General features: G+C 51.6%; 1 protein-coding gene across 1 annotated transcript in view; it reads right to left on the bottom strand.

Annotated features, from left to right (window-relative positions):
* The window catches only part of CCDC13 (coiled-coil domain containing 13), a 52,685-nt gene that overhangs the window by 19,657 nt on the left and 12,995 nt on the right, over positions 1 to 20,033 (bottom strand). The window contains exons 3-10 of the mRNA XM_019810857.3: positions 19,095 to 19,321; positions 16,714 to 16,862; positions 12,819 to 12,961; positions 11,192 to 11,281; positions 6,924 to 7,040; positions 5,591 to 5,695; positions 3,299 to 3,460; positions 370 to 546 (exon numbers count right to left, since the gene is read on the bottom strand). Of these exons, the coding sequence (XP_019666416.3) occupies positions 370 to 546; positions 3,299 to 3,460; positions 5,591 to 5,695; positions 6,924 to 7,040; positions 11,192 to 11,281; positions 12,819 to 12,961; positions 16,714 to 16,862; positions 19,095 to 19,321 (1,170 nt within the window). The remainder of the gene's footprint in view (positions 1 to 369; positions 547 to 3,298; positions 3,461 to 5,590; positions 5,696 to 6,923; positions 7,041 to 11,191; positions 11,282 to 12,818; positions 12,962 to 16,713; positions 16,863 to 19,094; positions 19,322 to 20,033) is intronic.

Raw genomic sequence — 20,033 nt, 5'->3', positions numbered from 1 at the left:
TCGTTGAAGAAACCACCCAGGGTGTAATATGCCATCTCCTTCCTCCCTGTCCATGTCTCCTTCTTTGGGCTCCACAGCTCCAGTGGCTGGGGCCGGCTCAGACACCACAGCCCACACCAGCACCACGCGAAACGACCTGTCCACATGCTCGGGCAGCCTCTGCTGCTCCTGTCCCCGGGGCGTGGCTTTGGGGCTGGGACCCACGGGGGGGGGGGGGGGACGATGGGCTTCTGGGTTATGCAGGTGGCATACTGGGGCAAGAAAGGGCTCACTCTGGCTGCGGCTGGGCCATGGGTTTCTGGGCAGGGTGGGGGCCGTGTTTGAGGGACCTGGCCTGGCTCTCGCCGGGCCCGAGAGGCTGGGCCGTACCATGAGGGCGTCGATGAGCTCATCGTCATGCCTGCCCTTCTCCACCAGGGTCCCCATCTGACTCCTCAGCGTCTTCACTTCGCTTGATAGCACCTTGTTCCGGGACCTCATGCCCTCAAACTTCTTTTTCAGTTCTTCAAGCTCTCTCTGGAGGCCATCCCGCTCCCCCACAAGTTTCTGTAATCAGGAAGTACAGTCGTGGGCAGGGGGGCTGAATGGGACCTCGGCCACATCTGGTCCCTGGCTCTCGCTCACAGGTGAGGCCCAGAGCCGGTGCCCTGGCCCCCAGCCCTCGCCTCTCGGGGGTGTCAGGTGGGCCCAGAGCCTCCTGCCCTCGCCCTGGTGCGTGACAGATGTCACTAGTGGGTGACAGCACTCCTCCGTCAGCCCGAGAACACAGGTGTCCAGGCAGCTGCCCTGGCTCTGCCTGGGTCAGACAGGAGAGGAAACACTCGCCAGCTCTGGCTGTGTCTTCCAGAGAGCCTGGCTGCCCCCGCCTCTCACTCCCTGCTTGAGCTGAGGAAAGAGAAAAGCCATGCTTTAGTGAACAGCACCAAGCCCAGGGTTCAAACTGAAGTGGCTTCACCCCACCGAGAGCTGGATGAGTAGGTGCCGCCCCACTGCATTGCCCCACTGCTCCCGTGCGGCCGCCCGTTGTCGGCCTGGACTGCGCCCCGTTCACATGAGCTACAAAGTGACAACTCAAGTGCTGCCCACGCCTTTGGAGTTTCCCCCCCTCCCCTCCCCTCCCCCCCTCCCCTCCCCTACCCTCCCGTCCCCTCCCCTCCCCTCTCAAACATTCCCTGCGGGCCTACTATGTATTTAACATTACTATAGGTGCTGGGGATACAGCAGAGAACAAAACAAAGTCTTTCTCCCGAAGGAGCTAACATCCTAGCTGGGAAGACAGATGTCAAATGGTGACGGAGTTCTTATTGAAAAGTGGGGAAGGGAAGAGGTGGGGGGCGGGGAGACAATGGCATGGTCCAGGAAGGCCTCTCTGAAAAGGTGGCGTCTGAGCAGAGACTAAAGGAAATGAGGGTAAGAGCAAAGGCCCCGGGGCAGAACATGTGTGACTGGAGCACAGCAAGTGAGGGGACAGAGTCCAGATTAGATAAACCATCAGGAGCCGAGATTGCGACACTGAGGAGGGTTTGGGCATTAGGTGGCATAATCTGCTTTGGTCTTGAGAGTTAATTATCACTGGGAAGGTGTTTTCAGATCCCTGTGGAAGTGATTTACAGAAATGACAAATAGTAGGAGGTGATGGGCCTCTGATCTTTGCAAGGAGGCAGCCACTGTTCACCTGTTGCTCTGCTGCCTCACCTCTAGCGGGCATCTGGCAGAGGAAGTGCACACGGGGAACAGATTCCTTCTACCTGCATCGTGGCTTGTGATTGGTTCAACAACTACAACATACTCTGCTCTGGGTGAATGTGTAAGTCTGAGCTAGGTGCACCTCCAACCCAACATTTTCAAATCCCAGCTCCCCATCTCCCTTGAATCTCCTCCCTGTCTCCTCTACCCACCTGTGACATTCACTGGAAGTCCTTCACGACCCTTCTGCTTCCCGCCCCCCATCCCGTCACTGAGCCCTGTGAAGTCGACCCTCAAATATTGCAGGTTGTCTGGCCTTTGGCTATAGTCTTACTGCCTTGGCTCAGGTCCTCAGTCATGTCTCAAGTGGATTATTGCTTCTGCCTCCCATACCTCCTCCAACCTAGCCCCCTATACCTGACCACGTGACCTTCCCCAAATGCATAGCAGTCTGCGTCCCTCCACAACTTAAAACCCTCTGGTGGTTTTCCACCTCCTTCAAGACGAAAGCCTAACCCCCCGGCCGGCACACAAGGTCCGGGAGGACCTGGCCCTGCCTGCGTCTCCAGTCCCACTGTTCCCTCCTCACGCCTGATGATCTAGGACGCTGGGGGTATGACGTAGCGATGGTCACAACGTTCCTAGCACAGGGCCTAGCCCAGAGTTGGCACTCATAAATGGAAGTCTCCTGATGGAAAGGTAAGGCCTCACTGTTAAGAAGCCCATGGCCAGTGCCAAGGAGTGGGCGTGCCCAGCCTCCCAGCACCTGCTTCTTCCTCTACTTACTTTGAGAAAGCCCCGCTCGCCACTTTCATGCCCACTTTTGAGAGGCTGACTCATCTCTCAGACCCAGGGGAGGGGATCTATCTGAAGCTGGCCGGTCAAAGCATCCCGTACCATAACTGCCGTGACTGGCTCGGGGATGGGGACATGGCCTAAGCTAGCCGAGTGACATTTAATTCTGGGACTTTGTTGGAACTACTGGGGAGGAGAAGCCCTTTGTTTGTGGGGGCTGGGCTGGAAGATAGAAACTAGGACTACCAGGAGTCCCCACAGGAGAGAATGAAGCTTGTCTGGAAAAAGTGGTGTTAAGACCAAGTCCCCAGATCCCCGGATCCATCTGTGCCTGAAGCTAGACCACCTCTAGACTGTTCATCTACGTGGGCCAATACATTCTTTGTCGCATAAGCCTGACAGAGTTTGGCTTCTGCCACTCCCAGCACAGCCAGTGAGATGCGTGTGGTGCCGGTCCCAGCTGGCCCGCCTCCCCACAGCTTGGCGCTCTCCTCCGCTGGGCCCCACCTGATGCTGTCCCTGGGTCGTCACTCTGGGCCGTGACATTCTCCTCTCGTTTTGCAGGGACAATTTCAGGTCCAACATCTCCAGAACAGCCAGGATGGGGCCACCTAAAGCTCATGAAATGGGCTGAGGGTGTCAAGCTGGATTGACAGGATGTGAGGAACAGGCACTAAGGTGCCCCAAACCCCAGGTGTCTCCTGCCTGTAAGGGGTGACTCAGAACTCATGAACGCATGGGCCGCAGAGCCCTGCAGAGGTGGCCATGTTCTCCCGGTGCCACGTGCCCGACTAACCTCCTCCCTGGACATCATTACCTCCCAGCCCTCCTGTTTTTCCCTTTCCAGGCTGCGGATCCTCAGCAGGTTTTTCTCCTGTGCAGACAGCTTCCTTGGGTCTGGATAGACAGATGGCTCATCACTGGATGTTCCTGCAGACTGGCTCCGGGTCTGTCCCAACTGCTTCTCAAGCTCACGAACCTGAGAGCGGTAAACTAGTCATTCCACAGTGGGTCTGCACCCACAGACTCAACCACTCAGGGGCTGTCCTGCGGTGCAACAGGAAATCCCACTAGGGGAGGGTCTGATGGACGCAGAAACCCCATATGAGGGGTACTGAGGTGGGGGAGGAACCTGAGGCGGCATCTTGAGCAAAACAGGGGAGGACGCGAGGGGGATTTAGTTGGACAATGAGAAAAATCACTCCATCCCTTAGAGGCTATTTGAGACCAAGAAGCAGCTGAGTGGCTCCAGGAACCTTGGAGAGAGAGGTTGGAGGATCTCAGTACAAGAAAGAACTCTCTAACAGACAGGTCACCCAAGACTTGGGAGGCCACGGGTTCCTGGCCACTTGCAGGAGATGTTGCAGAGGGAGGACGGCGTTTAAAAGCTGACAGACCAGCTCAGATCCTCACTAACTGTGTGAATGTGCACAGCTTACTTAACTTCTCTGAATCTCGCGTCCCTCATCTGTGAAATGGGCCTAAGGGTACACCCCGTATAAAGTTATAAGGATTCAGTATCCTGAACTTGTCTGAGCCTGGGAACCCCTAAGATGCTCCTTAGAATGACAAATCTTAGGGCCTACTCCAGACCAACAAGTCAGAACTCCAGGGGAAGGACCTGGGGACCTGCATTTTAATCACCTGCTATGGGTGATTTTTAGGATTAGGCAACATTGAGAAACCCCAAGTTGGCCCGGGTGGGCCACAGCTCACAGTCCAGCACTCATAGGCTCTTGGCCAGTGGCAGGTAGAGGTCACCCCACAGAATGATGGCTTTGTTGCACTGGAGCTGAAGTGAATAATGCCTAGGGTCCTTCTAACCCTGCTTTCCACGTTGATACATAAATGATGGAACACAGTTGGGTAAACCTATGCTGGGGCAAAATTGACTAGGATTCCACAGCATGCTTTTGAAAGCACACATCAGCGCCCTCGTGTGGCAATGTGTGGTAATTCCAGTTAAGCATTAGAGAACACAGTATGTAACTTTTAATCGTTTATTTATGCAGCTTAACAATGGTAACGACAAACGTGCTGAGTGCTTATTATGGCCAGGCACTGTGCTGGGTGCTTTACAAATGTTATTTCATTTAATCCACAACACCGTCCGTTTTACAGGTGAGGAGACAGAGGCCCAGAGCGAAGAAGTGATTTACCCAAGGTCACTGAACCTATAGACCAGCAACTGAAGGCAGACTCAAACTGGGGTCTTTTGAACCCCAAGGCCACGCATTGGTCATTAATTACAGTGTTTTGGAGACTTCCCGCACCTTCGTATTGGCTTCAAGGATCCCCATGAGGCCCTGAGGACAAAAGCCACCCAGGAACTGTGAACTTGAAAGTCCCTGGGGATGCAGGCCATGTGCTTGGCAAATAGTACAAGTTACACACCTACTCCTGTGTTTTTTGGTTTGAAGGCAAAAAAGGAAAATAGCCACAGCTAACCTTTGTACAGTGTTTCCTCCATGCCAGGCACTGTGTTGGTCATTTTACACATATAGACTCATTCAGTCCTCCCAACAAGCCTGTGGGGTGGCTCCTATCCTTATCCACAGGATACAGATGAGGAAACCGAGGCACAGAGACAAGAATGAACTTGCCCAAGGCCATTACAGCTGGTGACTCAAGAGCTGGGATTTGAAGCCAAGCCAGCCTGGCTCTGGAGCCACAGCTCTTAGCCTCCAGAGATGCTCCAAAATATTTAGAACATAAAGAGGGGGGTAAGGCTAAGTCTTTACTGGGTAACTGAAACTTTCAAAAGCCCTCAAGCATCTGGACAAAACTGGAAAAAGCCTGCAAGGATAACAGTCACGCAAATTTACATGAACTAGGGAAGAAAATATGCCTAGGGTAAAATAAATCAAAGGTTTTGGCATTTGTTAAGCGCCAGTGCCTGGCACATGGTAAGTGTTATATAAATGCCTGTTCGTTAAATAACAAATTAAAATCAGGCTGGTGGGGGAGAATGGAAGACGACGCAGCCCTGCAAGCATGCTCTGCAGTGCCTCAAGGCCTTTTTAGGGTTCTGTGCCTCTAATGTGGGTCGGCGTCAGCCTTTCTGGGGCATTTTGAGCCCTCTGTTCCGGCCCAGAGGAAGCGCACTCACCTTGCTTTGCAGAACGAGAATTTGTTGAGCCCGACCCCTCCAGGTCCCAGGAGAGGACAGGAGCTGCTGGACATTCACATCTTCCCCAACCTCACTGGTCAAAACCTGAAAACGGCAGGCCCTTCGAGTGAGGCCAGGAGAGAGGGCCCCACAAGAGCCCTAATACTGCTGCCCTACTAAGAAGCAGTGCAGGGTGCACGGGGCTCCCAGAGGGCCTGGCCCCCGCCTACACACCTTCCTCCTGCCTCACGGGCCAGCTGGCCATGTTCTCAGAGCCACTGTCCCTGGGAAAGCAGGAATCCCACCGGCCCCAGCATTTCCTGGCGATGCTTACAGCCGACAAGGGACTGCCAACAATGCCCAGAGGCGGCCCTCTCTGCTCTTGACATATTCCGGGATGAGTGAACTGCAAAGTTGACCAAAATCTGCTTCCTCAATTTGTTCACCTGTCACTGAAAACTGAGATCATTCTGCATAGATACAGGAAGTACATGGCCACAGGGCCTTGACCTCTGTAAGAAGCTACCGACAAGGGGCCGTGTCTGAGCACAGCAAGGAGGAGGGCTACCGAACGTCAGTTGGGGGTGTTTGGTTCCAGAAGGGCCCAACATTGTAGCTGTTGAACGGTGGTGTGCAGGCCCTACCTCAAGGCTTTGAGGCGGACACAAAACACTCCAGCTGGTGCCCAGAGCCCCTCTGAAGCCTGTCACGGGAACCCAATCTAGCGCACCCGGTCTCCGGCGCTTGTTTCCACAATAGAACACTGTTTTGGAAATCTTGGCTAGTCTGAGTGGTTCCAGCAGAGAAGACAAATGCCAGAGAATTCACTATGTAAATAAAAATAAATAATGAACCAGCTGGGCCTGCATCCCAAGTCTAAGTATTTTTCTTTGAAAGGGGCCTTTAATACACAAACAACCTATTCATATTCTAATATCACAGACAGCAGAGGGCAGGAGGCAAGTCTTGGCAGGCTTCCAAGTCCAAGGTGGCTTATTAAGGAGAGACCCGGGATCTACTAGGGTGCACGTAGCATAAGGAAAGTCTGTAGCACTTTCCCTGGGTAGAAGGCACTGTCCTTCTCTGTCCAGGGCAGGGAGAGCACCACGAGGGCACCACGAGGGCCCCTCAGGCAGCCAGCAACCCCACTCACCAATGGTCAATATCAAGGGCCGACAGAAGGAAGTTACTGGACCTGGAACCTGACCCAGAGCAAGCAGCATGATGCTCATGGGGCCAAGAACTTGCTGCCCCTGAATGGAACCCATTGTCCTGGCCATGCTCTTCCCAATCCCAGCCATACAGGAAGACCTGACTGCTGGCTCTGAAATACCTTCTGGGCCATCCGGAGCTCTTGCTTCACCGACTGGATCTGGTTGCGGAGTTCACTCATCTTCAGGTTTGTGGCTGCCAGCCTGTCCTGCAAGACCTTCACCTCTGGGGTCTCTGGCTAGTTGGGAAGGACAGAGGAGAGAGTAGTCACTTGTTGCCTAACAGTAGCAATAATCATAGCCTCCATTCAGCCAGGTGTGTGCCAGGCACCGTGCTGGGTGCTCAACATGGAGCAACTCATGTAATCCCCGCGCACCCCTGTGAGGCAGGTTCTATTGTCAGGTGCACAGGCAGAGGATGCTGAAGGGGCTGGGGAGACCCGGTTGGGGAAGGTGGAGCGTGGACATGAATCCTGGCAACCCAACCCTGGGCGCCAAGCCCTTTGCTCAGAGTACTGCACGTCCACGGACACAGGCAGTGACCACAGAAGGTGGAGCCCCTGGAGGAAGCCCGCAGGCCGCACACCTCCCAGACACCCCCGAGGTGTGGGCACTCTCTGCTGTGCTCCAAAGACTGGCATTGCAGCTAAACCGTCTCCACTCAGAATAAAGAGGGGACTAGTTCATGCACAGAAGGCAACCTCAACTTGGCAGGGGGACGGTGACCATCCTAACTCGGGGCCTCCTTCCCCCGGAACCATCAGCTTGGGCCTGGGGCTCCCTTTCCTGGCAATGAACTCACTAAACAGAAATAAGGACCCAGTTTGACCCCCAAAGACTCCATTTCTGTGGCTTGCAGAACTGCAGCAACCATGAAAACTGCCTGCTGGAACTCTCAGCAGTGTCTTTTATTTACTTTTTTTAGTAATGTTTGATTTAAACCATTTGGATGTAAATTTTTCTCAAATGTGCTGCCCAGGGGCACCTGGGTGGCTCAGTCGGTTGAGTGCCCACTTCGGCCCAGGTCATGATCTCGCGGTTTGTGGGTTCGGGCCCTGCCTCAGGCTCTGTGCTGACAGCTCGGAGGCTGGAGCCTGCTTCAGATTCTGTGTCTCCCTCTCTCTCTCTGCCCCTCCCCGGCTTGCACTATTTCTCTCTCTCTCTCTCTGTCTCTCTCTCTCTCTCTAAAAAACAAATAAACGTTAAAAAAAAATTTATTAAAAAAATGTGCTGCCCATTTCTCTGTCTTCAGTATAAGTTTCTGAGACTCAAAAAAGTTTGGCATTAAAGGGATTCCATGGTCAGCCCTTCCAAACCCCTTCCATAAGTAGTGAAAATGAGGCCCAGAGAGGGGGAGTAACTTGCTCAAGGGCACAAAGCCGACTGGGTTTGACACAAGTCAGATTAGAAGCAGCCTGGTCCCTCCCCTGCACTAGCTGATTCTCCCACTTGAAGCTGTTTCTGGCACCCACGCATCACCAGTGGGCTGGAAGTCCCATCGGGCAGTGATGCCAAGACCATCTGCTCTTGCCCCAAAGACCAGGTGAGCTGGACTTCTGGGAAGCGGGGGGGTGGGGGGGGGTGGGGGGGGGCTGCAGTGGACTTCTGATCTTTCCTCAGCAGCCACACACAAAATTTCCTGTGAACACTAGCATGGAAGGCAGAGCCACGCAGGTTGGGTCTGGGAAGTTCCCTGGACCCCAGAGGTTCTGGACAGCCCAGGTGAAAACCACTGGTGAAGGAAACAGGAATTGGACACACAGCCCGAGAAGTCTGGCCTCATCTGGTTTCCTCGTTTGTGGAACGGGTATAAAAATACTTCTTTGTCCTGCTTCTTCGCAGCTCCACCATGAGGCTAAACAGAGTAACAAATGTGAACAGAGAATAAACCAGGAACTTACACAGAACGCAAACGTATCTTTAAAAAAATTGTGTGTGTGTGTGTGTGTGTGTCCTTCCCCCTGTCTGGCTACTTGCCATCCTTCTCCCTGCTCGTGTGCTGTTTTACATCTGCCCCAGGCTGGCAAGTGACCCCTGCCTGTCAGGTCTTGGGTGCCATGACCCCCACTGGCCCTGGTGGTCATAAATAGGAGCTCTATTTATGAGTGTCCCACGTGATGGCTGTGACCCTGCTCAGAGCATGGAAAGAGTACACATCCTGGACCCAGATCTAGAGCCCAGGCAATGACAGACACCCCTCCCCAAGCCTGATTTCCTCATCTGTAAAATAGGGCTATACAACACCAGCCTCCAGGATGCCATGAGTGTCGATAGGATAATGCACGTAAAGGATGCTTTCTGGGGCAGATTCTGACAGAGAGCAGTGTGAGGGCTGGGGGCCTAGCCTGGCTTGAGGGGGCAGCTGGCAAAGGGGGCTGAGAGCTAGATAGTGTCCTAGTGAGGGCTGGGCCCGCATGCATAACAGCCTTCATCCCTCTGCTCTGCCAAGCCCCCCAGTCCTCTCCTCCTGGACAGCTGCACCCCCGCCCCCTGCCGTTTCAGGGCTACTCAGCCCAGAGTGAAATTCCACAGGCTTTGTGGGGGACTTGAGTATGGGTATAAGCCTCCCCTTCCCTGGGCTATTTTCTTTGAGGGAATAACTGAAATGTAGTCCGAGGGGCACAGCCCTTGAAGCCCCATGCTGACTGTGCCAAGTGGAGACAGGCATTCAGCTCCACTCTGGAACGTGCTTTGGCACACGGGGGCCAGAATGAGGCGTGAGCATGCAGGCCTCTGGAGTGTGGTTCAGGCTGGGGCTGCCCCAAACAGTCCAGTGAGGGGGGTGTTGCTTTTGTCGTCTCTCTGATCAGAGGTACCCTGGAAAGCACAGGCTACTGCTGAGCTGAGGCTTGCGGCCCACCACCCACTCTTGTATCAGAAGCCCACAAGGCTCCCCGCGGCCGCGGAGCAAAGCTGAAATTCCTGCTCCAGCTGCCAGTCAAGGCCTCCCTCCGTGGGTGACCCCATGCTAGCCTTGTTTGGCTGACATTCCCCTTTCCCCTCTCGGGCTGTGGGCTGCAGCCAGACGTTGTCCAGCCGACACCCAGCTAGCAAACAGAACAGGTTCTCAGACTCTCAGCCTCGGATTGCACAGCTCCTGCTGGAAGGCCCTCCTCCATCCTCCTTCTCCAGCAAGGCCCACCTCAGGAACTTTCCTCCAGCCCACCTCCTAGCTGCCTCGCATGGTGTGCTCTCTTTGTGAACTCTGAGCCCCTGGGACTCTTTCTGAAGGCCCTGTCCCCCTCCTTCCTTCAATATGGCTGCTTATCTCCCCTCTTGGGCTCCCCTGTGGACAGAGGCCGTATCTTTGATTCCCTGTGTCACAGGGCTCAACAAGTGACCAATCAAGCAGTCCTTCATCAGTGGCAGACTAGTCAGGGACGTGGAAGTGCTCAGTGTTCTGGATAAAGCAGGAGCAGCTGAACAGTGTCCCTTGGGGCCAGGAAAGGCCCTATAAGCACAGCCCCTGCCAAGGGCAGAGCCCTCCCACCAATGAGACAGGTTTGTACAAGACTAGCCTTCACTCTACTAGGTTCTACTCCTGGAACCTAGGGCCCTATCACTATACACTGAGGGCTTAATTCTCCTCAAGAAAGGCATGAGGTGGCTTTACTCTGCATTGTAGGCAAAAGGGAGGTGAGACTAGAAAAGGAACACTGAACAGGGAGTCCTAAGGCTTGGCTCCCTGTATCTCCAACTGGTCTGGCTTCCCAAGAAAAACCCCTAGAGAGGCCTCCTGGGTTGTTCTTGAGACTCTGATGCTATTTATTACCTGCCTTGGGCTCCATGCTCCCCCCTGGTAACCCACAGGGTCAGACTGCCTTCCTTTCATGGGCCTGCAATTTCCGTTTCTTGGGTTTCATGCCCTACACACTGGTTGAGCAAACTGGAATCTGAGGGACAAGCCGCCATTCCCAATAGTCACTTTTACTTTGTACAAAGGGAAGGCTTCTCACAATATGAAATGTCCCCCCCACCAACACACAGCGCTGGGCACTAGTGAGCTCCCTGTCCCTGGGGTAAGATAGAGGCTGGATGTCTCCCCAGTGAGAATGCTGTAGACGACACAGCCGGGCTGAGAGTGGGAGGCCAGTTGGACAAGGCCTTCGTTGCTGGTCCCCAAATTCTAGGGTTCCAGGGTCCTCAGACCCCTCCTGTTCTTTCTCTCTAGGGACTGAATCAGAATTAGACCTAGACTCCACTGGGGCATTCTTGGCCTCAGGCCACGGACTTCATTCCCTGATGGCTGCTCTGAGGATGCCACAATGGTGGGCATCGGCTCAGCAACGGAGGTGGACCCTGGACACAGGCGCCTATACTCACATAGAGGATGGGAGACCCAGGCCCACGGCTGCCTCCCAGACTCCCCAGCACAGAAGAGAATTCATACCAAGGCTCTGTCTCCCATCTGAGCCCTCGGCGCCTTGGCTCCCACGTCGGTGGCCGCCTTGGCTGGTAGCCTGGCCTGGGCCGCCTGCAGCTGAAAAGTAAATCTTGCACTTAATATTGGATTCTGCTTGGCAACTGCCGTGCCTGAGTGCAGTGCCCTGGTGCCGCCACGGGTGTGTGGTTCACCTTTCAGCTCACTTTAGGACCATTAATGGAAGAACTCTCCTCTACAAACTGCTGCGATGAGAGAGGGTTTAATCGATTGTCGGCCTCACTGCCCAACCACACACTAGAGTAGCACCAGGATTCACTAATAGCTTAACACATAATAACACTGCAGCCGTGGTCTGTATCCCAGAGTTCTGTCCACAGTCTGGGAGGCGTACCATAAAGGGACTATGGACTTAATGTGACTGACGAGGAGACAGGGTCAGAGACGCAAAGAAACCTGCCACATGGGCTCATGGCCTGTAGCCAAGTCCAGTACTGCATACAGTCAACTAACCCTTTAATGCCTTCCCAGTTGTTCACACGAACACCAGACTGTGTCTGGCAAGGCTGGGGATGTGGTCTCTGACCTCATCTTGCTTCACTCTTGGCCACATGGGTTTCCTCCCAGACTTTCTTCCCCACTCAGAGTCTTGGTATCTGCTGGGCCGTCTGCATGGGGGCCCATCCCCCCTTTCCCAGTGTGGCCCCTTCCTACCCTCCATGGACCCACTGTGTGTACCTACTCCTCTACGAGGCCCTCGGTTCTGGGTCTGTCTCTGAGGAGGCAAGGCCCATGCCTATTTTGCTCCCCCCACGGGGCCTGGCACAGAGCCTGAGATGGATCTCAAACAAATTGTTATAGAATAAAGAAGCTCTCATCCAATGCCTTACCACAACAACTGAGGAGAATTTCGGGGGGCAACAGAATTGGATTTGCGATGCAGCACCACCACGTGCTGTATGACTTGAGAAAGCCCCCTAACCTCTTTAAGCTCCAGCTTCTTCAGCCATATAAGGAAGCTACGTAGGTTTTCTCTAGCATATGGATTCCATTCCAGCTCCTAAGGGACCATGAACCGCTTGGGCTGTGTCCTTGCAAGACTGGAGGGGTCTGTGACTAGCTGTGGGAGGGCAGGGGGCAGCAGAAAGAGGAAGATGGGCAAAAGTGAGACCAACTGCTAGAGTGCCCTGGCACAAGGTTCCCTGTTAATTCATTTAACAGACATTTATCTAGTACTTGCTACCTGCCAGGCACTGGTCAAAGCATTTTACACTTAATCTTCAGAAAACCTTAGGGTGAGTACTCTTATTACTGTCATGTGACACAGTGAGTTTCTAGCCTGCTCAATGTCACAAAGTAAGGCAGCTTTGGAGCTAAGATTCACCTCCAGGTGGTCAGGCTCCGGGTCGGCGTCCTAACCGCCATGCCGGCTGCCTCCCCATGCCCTGGGTCCCCCTTGCTTCCTGACACGCTTTCCCCTCTCAGGACGTGACAAAGACTGAGGAACTCTTAGCGAACACTGACCCACAAGCCCTTCCGAGGGACCCAAAGCATCTAAGTGTGGCTCCCTCTCTGGAGGAGTGGCCCAGGGTCCTGGGGGTCCCCTCCAGAGGCGGCAGTGACCAAGGCCCCTCACTTCCCGCTCCAGCTCCCGGATGCGATTGTTCAGCTGCTTCGCTCTGGTTTTCGCACCCTCTGACTCTGCCATCAGCGCCCGGTTCTTTTTGGACAGCTCGACGACTTTGGTGGCGATCACATCCCCGGCCAGACCGGCTGTCCCTAAAGTGAAGGAAAACTGGGAGGTCAACTAAAAGCACAGGCCCACACATCAAACTCATGCCACACTACCAACAGCCCTGGGGTTTGAAAAGCTGAAACCCTCACGAAAGGGCAGAGGCTCGGGGGAGTGACTGCACACGTAGGCACCCTGAAACCCCACTCCGATGAGTAGAAAGGCAGCCATTCAGGAAATTACAAAATCCGGAAGCAGAGTTTTAATTCTATGGGATATCAGTTTATTGCCCCAATTCTCCATGCCCTCCTCAGTGACACGGTTACACACCCACACCCTGTGCTCTGTGCCTTCCGGCAAATCGTGTGTGCCCCCCTCGACCCCTCTATGCCTGCCTGACTCTGGGCTCAGCCAATGACTTGTTTGGCCATGGGTTGTTAGCAGATAAGGCACAGGTAGAGGCTTGAAAAGCACTTGTGCAGTTAAAGCCCCCCCTTTTTCACTCGTGCCATCTCCACAAGAACACAGCCAGGCCAGCTGGCTGGGCCCAGGACGAGGAAGAGAGACACGTGGAATAAAGCTAACCCACCCTAGTCAAGCCCGACCTAGATCTGCTGAGCCCCAATTAACCCCAGATGTTTGAGCTCAATACATGCTTACTGCCGAATGCCGCCAAGATTATGTGGTTGTTTCTGACACAAAGCTTTGTGGTGACACCTAACCAACACAGAGGCATGCACCCATTTAATAAATATTTATTGAGTTTCACCAAGTGTTGGGCACTCTCGGTACTAGGGATTCAACAGTGAATAAAACAGACTTATGGAGTTTACATTCCAGCAGGGGAGACAGATAATAAAAAACAAATAAATATGCATTCCAGGGCCTGGGAGGACTGCCTGCTATGAAGCTGGGCAAGGGGATGAGAGGGATGGGGGTGACGCTATTTTAGACGGAGTGGTCAGGAAGGAAGGCCTGTCTGTGGAGATACGTGTGAACAGAGACCTGGATGAATGAAAAGTGAGGGATCAAGCCATCAAGAAGAATGTTCCCAACTAGGAAGGGTATTCTAAGAAAAGGGCACAGCAAGTGCAAAGGTCCAGGGGCAGGAATATGTTTGGAGAAGCTGAGGCCCATCGAGCAGGACGGAGTAGCTAGAACACAGTGGGCAAGGGCAGGAAGCTGCTGGCAGGGTGTGAATGTGGGAATCTGAGCTGTAGGGGGCCATGCAGAGGGCAGGCAATGGGAGCTAGCCCAGCTCAGCTCCTGACTGACGGGGTGGCCTCACAGTCCCCTGTCCACGTGCGCAACGCAGGTCTGGTCAGATGGTCTGCAAGTTCTCTGAATGCTTCCGACATTCCAGCAGTGGGTAACCAGCAGGGACACCTTCTTAGGCCTGTTTTTTTTTTTTTAACACAACTGTCATGTGCCTTAGAACGGACTGAGAGTGACAACTGGTGGAAGGTATACAAGGGTGCTTGATGGTTTTCAAACTGACTCAGCCCAGGCCTGCAGCTGCCCCTGGCCTCCTCCTACCTGCTGCAGAGGCTAGGGACACTTCAGGAGAAAGGGCTCAGAACAGGGATGGAAACCAGACCTGGAAGGACACATGGTCCAGCAGTGAGTTTTCTGTGTTATGCTTTCCTTCCAGGACTCAAAAGCAGCATAAATCCTGGAAGTAGATGTCATGAAGAGGTCCAAGAGAAGCCCTTTCTGGTCTAAGGGGCAGGAAGGGGCACTCAGAGAAAACAAGAAAAATCCTCTGTTGTGTTTTTTCTTCTTTCTATTCTTTCCCAAGCCCCACTCTTGAAGCTGCAATCCCATGATAAGGGAGCAGCAGTGAATGGGCAAGGACAGAAATACTAAATGTCTGGGTAAATATAATAGATTATTTTTGTCTCCTTAGGCTCTGTAAGATATGTGTAATGATTGAGAGCAAATATTATAACATTATCTGTTGGGATTTTCAATATATAGAGATATAATACATATAAAAGTTGCACTATTATGGGGGAGGGTAAAGGGACCCATATGATGGTAGTTTCTTTGTTCCACTTGAACTAGTAAAAATATTAATTCTAAGTAGCCTGTGACAAGTTATGTATTTTGTGATTGCCTGAGCAATCACTAAAAAATTATGCAAAGAAGTATAGTTGAAAAAAAAAACAACAGAATTGGGGAGCCTAGGTGGCTCAGTCAGTTACGCATTCGACTTCAGCTCAGGTCATGGTCTCACAGTTTGTGAGTTCGAGCCCCACGTCGGGCTCTGTGCTGACAGCTCAGAGCCTGGAGCCTGCTTCAGATTCTGTGTCTCCCTCTCTCTCTGCCCCTCCCCTGCTCATGTTCTGTCTCTCCCTCTCTCTCTCTCTCTCTCAAATAAACTTAAAAAAAAAAAATAACAGAATTAAAGCAATCACTAAAAATCCAGCCAAAGGAAAACCAGTCTGTCAGCTGTCAGCAGACTGTCCCTTGAGGCCTGGTCTAAACACACATGCTGGGCCAGTCAGACCTTTCTCTTCAAAATTTGACACTGGAAATCAGAAATGGTGACTGCACAGCATGGACTGGATTTAAGAAGTCCTGAGGAAGAGATGGGACTGGCAGTCAGACGAGGCCTTGAGCAAGCTGGCAGAGACAGCAAAGAGACAGCACGGGGCAGGCTGGGAGAGAGGGAATCACCCCTGTGTCCACAGGCTCCTGGGGAGGGGAAGCATCTCCTGCTTCCCCCCTGGAACTCATCAGCTTCTCTATGGCCCTGCCAAAGGGCAGGCTGCCCCTTCACATCTGAACCTCGGCCAGGCTGGGTGTGTTTTTCTATTCCTCACAATACAAGTCCTTCCCTTCAGTGTTGTTTTTTGTTTTAGACAGAAAAGGCCAAAGAATGGAGTGAGGCACAATAGTGACCAAGGGCCTTTAGGACACCAAATTCCCGTTGGCTGTTAATTCACTACTGGTCCTCTGCACGTACCTACCCTTAAATACACTGGCTCTCAAAAGGCGGGGAGGGACACTCTGGCGGATGCCAGGTGAGGCCCATTGTCATCTGTGATTGGTTACTTACACTGACTTTCTGGTTTAGTCAGCTACCTGGGAGTTGCTCAATGGGTGTACATGGAACAGAGGACAATCAGGGCCAAGGTCCCCACCAGATCTGCAGGGCCAAGGTCTAGCTCATAACCACAGAGCCAATGTCCAGTCACACCCACAGAACTAAGGTCATCCCCAGACCCATATGGCCAATGTCCCTACCAACAGAGCCAAGGTCCAGCCCAGACCAAAAGGGCCAAGGCCCACTCTAGACCCTACTAGGTCCCGGGAAATTCCCTCAGAACAGCTAACTTCCCTGTCTCGTCCACTTTTCTCGAGCAGCAAGTGCTGTAGAGTGAATGCCTGCTTCCACTGGGGTTTTTTCACATCCACAACACAATGGCTGAGCCAGAGCACCAAGATAAAACGGACCGTGCTGGCCCGACAAACGTGCAGCAAGAATCCACGGAGAACCCCTGTCATGAGTCCTAGCCAGGTCACCAACACTGCCCAGAATGCCTGCCGACTGTCCCTGCTGCTCCTGTGCTCCCATTCCCTGGCTCACTGGCCTCCTTGGCCTGCTCTCTTCCCCTACCTCTCCTTCATTTCCAGGACTCATCCGCATGAACTTGACCATGGCTGACCCTTGGCACTCTCTCTTGAGCACGTGTGCTCTGGAACCTGCTCTTTGCCCTGCCCAGGGGGCTCCATGGCAGCTCGGCCAGCTACCTGGAGATCTGGGCAGGCACTGCCACAGCAATGGTTGAGCTACCTGTGAAGGCAAATCTGTCCTCTTCTATTTTCTTTTTGAGATGTTTGATTTCAAAGTCCCTTTCCTTCAGCAGCTTATACAATCGCCCATTTTCATCCACTGTCTCCCTGAGCTGCTCTCGAAGGTGTGTGATCTCCTCTTCAAGCATCCTACAAGGGCAAAGGCAGAAGTATAGGGACCGATGGGGCAGGAGTCAGGCCTCCACTGCCCAGGCTTGTTGTACCTGGTTGGGCACTAGGTGGTGAAAAGAACTCGTCTGTACAAAATGGAAAATGTCGTTGAGCAGATTTTAACACACTGTTCTCAAAACTGAGTGACTATGCACACATACTCACACACACACGCACACACATGAAAAGAGAAAAAAGGTTTGAATTACATTGTTTACTATGGATTTAAGAAAGGGCTATATAACTGACTGCCTCTCTCCAAGAATTCATACTTGTTCAAGCATCCATGGAACATGGATAAAAATGTATCATCTTATAGGCCACAAAGGCAATCTTAGCAAACTCCACATAATGGACATCATACAGATCTTTTTGTTTAATGGCAATTGACTAAAATTAGAAATCAATGCTAAAAAGACAGCAAAAAAATAAAATAAAAAACAAACCCCCAAACCCATCATACGTTTGGGACTAAAAAAAACAACAACAAACCACATGCCTGGGGAACCTGGGTGACTCAAGTCAGTTGAGTGTCTCACTTTGGCTCAGGTCATGATCTCATGGTTTGTGAGTCTGAACCTCACATCGGGCTTACCGGTATCAGCACAGAGCCCACTCCAGATCCTCTGTCCCCTTCTCGCTCTGCTCCTCCCCCACTCACATTCTCTCTCTCTCTCTCAAAAAAAATTATTTTTTTTTAAGAAAAACACATTTCTAAATTATTTATAGGTTGAGAAGAAATCATAGCATGTACCGTGAAGCATTTAGAACAGACTGACTGCAGTAGCAATATATATAAAAATGTGTGAAATGCAGGGGAAGGGTAGAGAGAGAGGGAGACAGAGGATCCAAAGCGAGCTTAGCACTGAGAGCAGCAAGCCCGAGGCAGGGCTTGGGCCCATGAACCGCGATATCATGACCTGAGCCAAAGTCAGATGCTTAACCGACTGAGCCACCCAGGTACCCCAAGATACTGATAGTCTTAGCTGCATGTGTATATACACATACACATACATATTAGAAGACCACATAGGAATTGTCTAAGCCTTAAGTTGAGCCTAGGTCTCTAGGTTTCAGGTAAACCTGACAGAAATCCGAGCAGGTGGTTGGTTTTGTTCATCATGAGTTGTCTTGCAAGGTACTCTCCAGCACTTTAAAACACGAGAACCACATGATTGATGGGTCTGTGATCATTTCTACCGTGAGGCACAGAACAGGCTCCCTAGGGACAGTTGTGTGGGAAGTGAGTAAGTCATAGACGTTATAGGGAACGGTTATTATTAGTTAACAGCTGATAATCATCATTACTGCTGTTATTCCATCAGTGGCTCGGGCCTCCACCAACCAGTTTCTCCAATTTGGGAAAAGATCATGTGGAAACATAGGTCTGGGGTTAACTTAGAGCTAATATCTCAGAGCCACAGGAACTTTTCCAATTATTGCACAACCTGTATGTTTTTCCCTATTAACATTTTTTAGTGGAACATTTTGAAAGTAGAGAAACCATAAAAAGTACCCATCTGAGGATGGGTAAGATAGATTCTGGACCAAACCAGAAGCAAAGAGACAACTCAACAACTATTGTGGAGTTTTGTTTTTTTTTGTTTTTGTTTTTGTTTTTTACTATCAGAGAATTTTGTTATCAATATAGACTTCTGCTTTGACAACCAGTGTAAATCAACGTGCACTGAATTTAAAACAAAATGAGAAGATTCCAGACTACTTTCAACCTTTTCACCAATGTGAAAAACCAAGGAACCCACCAAGAGCTTTCTTAGGACAGGTATGTTTATGGTTGCTATGTGTCAGGAAAGGGAATTGGCATAGGAGAACAATCTCAGATGAGAATTTGCAGCAATCATCATTTATGAACCATCAGAGTTAGCCAACCACCTCCTCAGAAACCCAAACACGGTTTTCATGAGAGACTGAATAAGAAAATCCAAGTGAATAAACTACACCCTGATGAGTTTCAAATTTTCAATTTGACTTTGAACAATTTTTATACACATTTCATACCAACTTATATCCACGGGAGCACAGATCTATCAGAGGCAAATCTTCAGTAACAACCTCTGTGTCAAAACCTCTGTGGCCCAACTTATATACACACATCTAGTCAACCTGATTGTCTAGCTGTCTGTAATCATTTCTCCCCCACCTTCTCTACCTTCCTCCAGTGCTCCTGGGAGGGTTCAAGTTTGTATTTACCTCTGCTCGAAGCTGTTTTTTGAGTTTTGCTCCCCAGCTTGGAGAAGGCTGAGGCCATCCGAGATCTCCAAGGGCTCTTTTTGGTCATCAACTTTGCTTTCGAGGCTCAGTTCCTTTTCCCTCTGTTTCTCCATCTGCTTCTGCAACCTTTTGTGCTGCATCTCCTGCATGGCCTTGAACTGGAGCCGCAAGGTGTCCCGTGCACCTTCATCTGCTGCCATCTTGCCCTAGGAGTAGGAAAAGAAGCCTGCGTAGAAGCAAACCCCAACAAGCACACATTTCCCAAGAGTACTCAGCACACAGTCAGCTCTGTCTACAGCCTCCAAGTCTGCAGTACCCTGCTTAGCCTTGTGAGTATCCCTATGGAAGCCTGGAAGACCCAGCCTCACCTCAAATCCCCTGAAAGCCAAGGCTGAGCTGAACATCCTTCCCCTGCCCTGAATGTGCCATCAGACTGCTCCCCATAGCTCAGACTCAACACTGCTCTCCTTCCTGTCTCTAAAAGCAATGGCTCTCCACACTGGCTATATTAGGAGATATTAGAATATCCTAAGGGCTTCTAAAATATAACAAAGCTTGGACACATCCTTGAACCAATTAAATCCCAATTTCCAGGAGCGGGGTTCAGACATCATACTTTTTAAATTCCAAGTATAATGTACACATGGTAAAGTACATAAATCCTGAATGTACAGCTCAATGGACCATTACATAAGTATACATCCCTGGGGTGACCACCTGGATCAAGGTATAAGTACTTCCTGTCCCCAAGAAGACTATCTTGTGCCCTCTCCAGGCAGTCATTCCCCCCAAGAAACCACTGTTCCGACCTCTGCCATTGAAGATGAGTTTTATGTTTTCTTTTTAATCTTTAAATTCTACCGAAGTATAAGTCATTGACAATAAAATATGCCATTTTATGTGTGCAAATGAGTCTTG

This window comes from Felis catus, chromosome C2 (genome assembly GCF_018350175.1).
Source record: "Felis catus isolate Fca126 chromosome C2, F.catus_Fca126_mat1.0, whole genome shotgun sequence".
Classification (NCBI taxonomy): domain Eukaryota; kingdom Metazoa; phylum Chordata; class Mammalia; order Carnivora; family Felidae; genus Felis; species Felis catus.
This window is presented reverse-complemented; position numbering and strand designations above follow the sequence as displayed.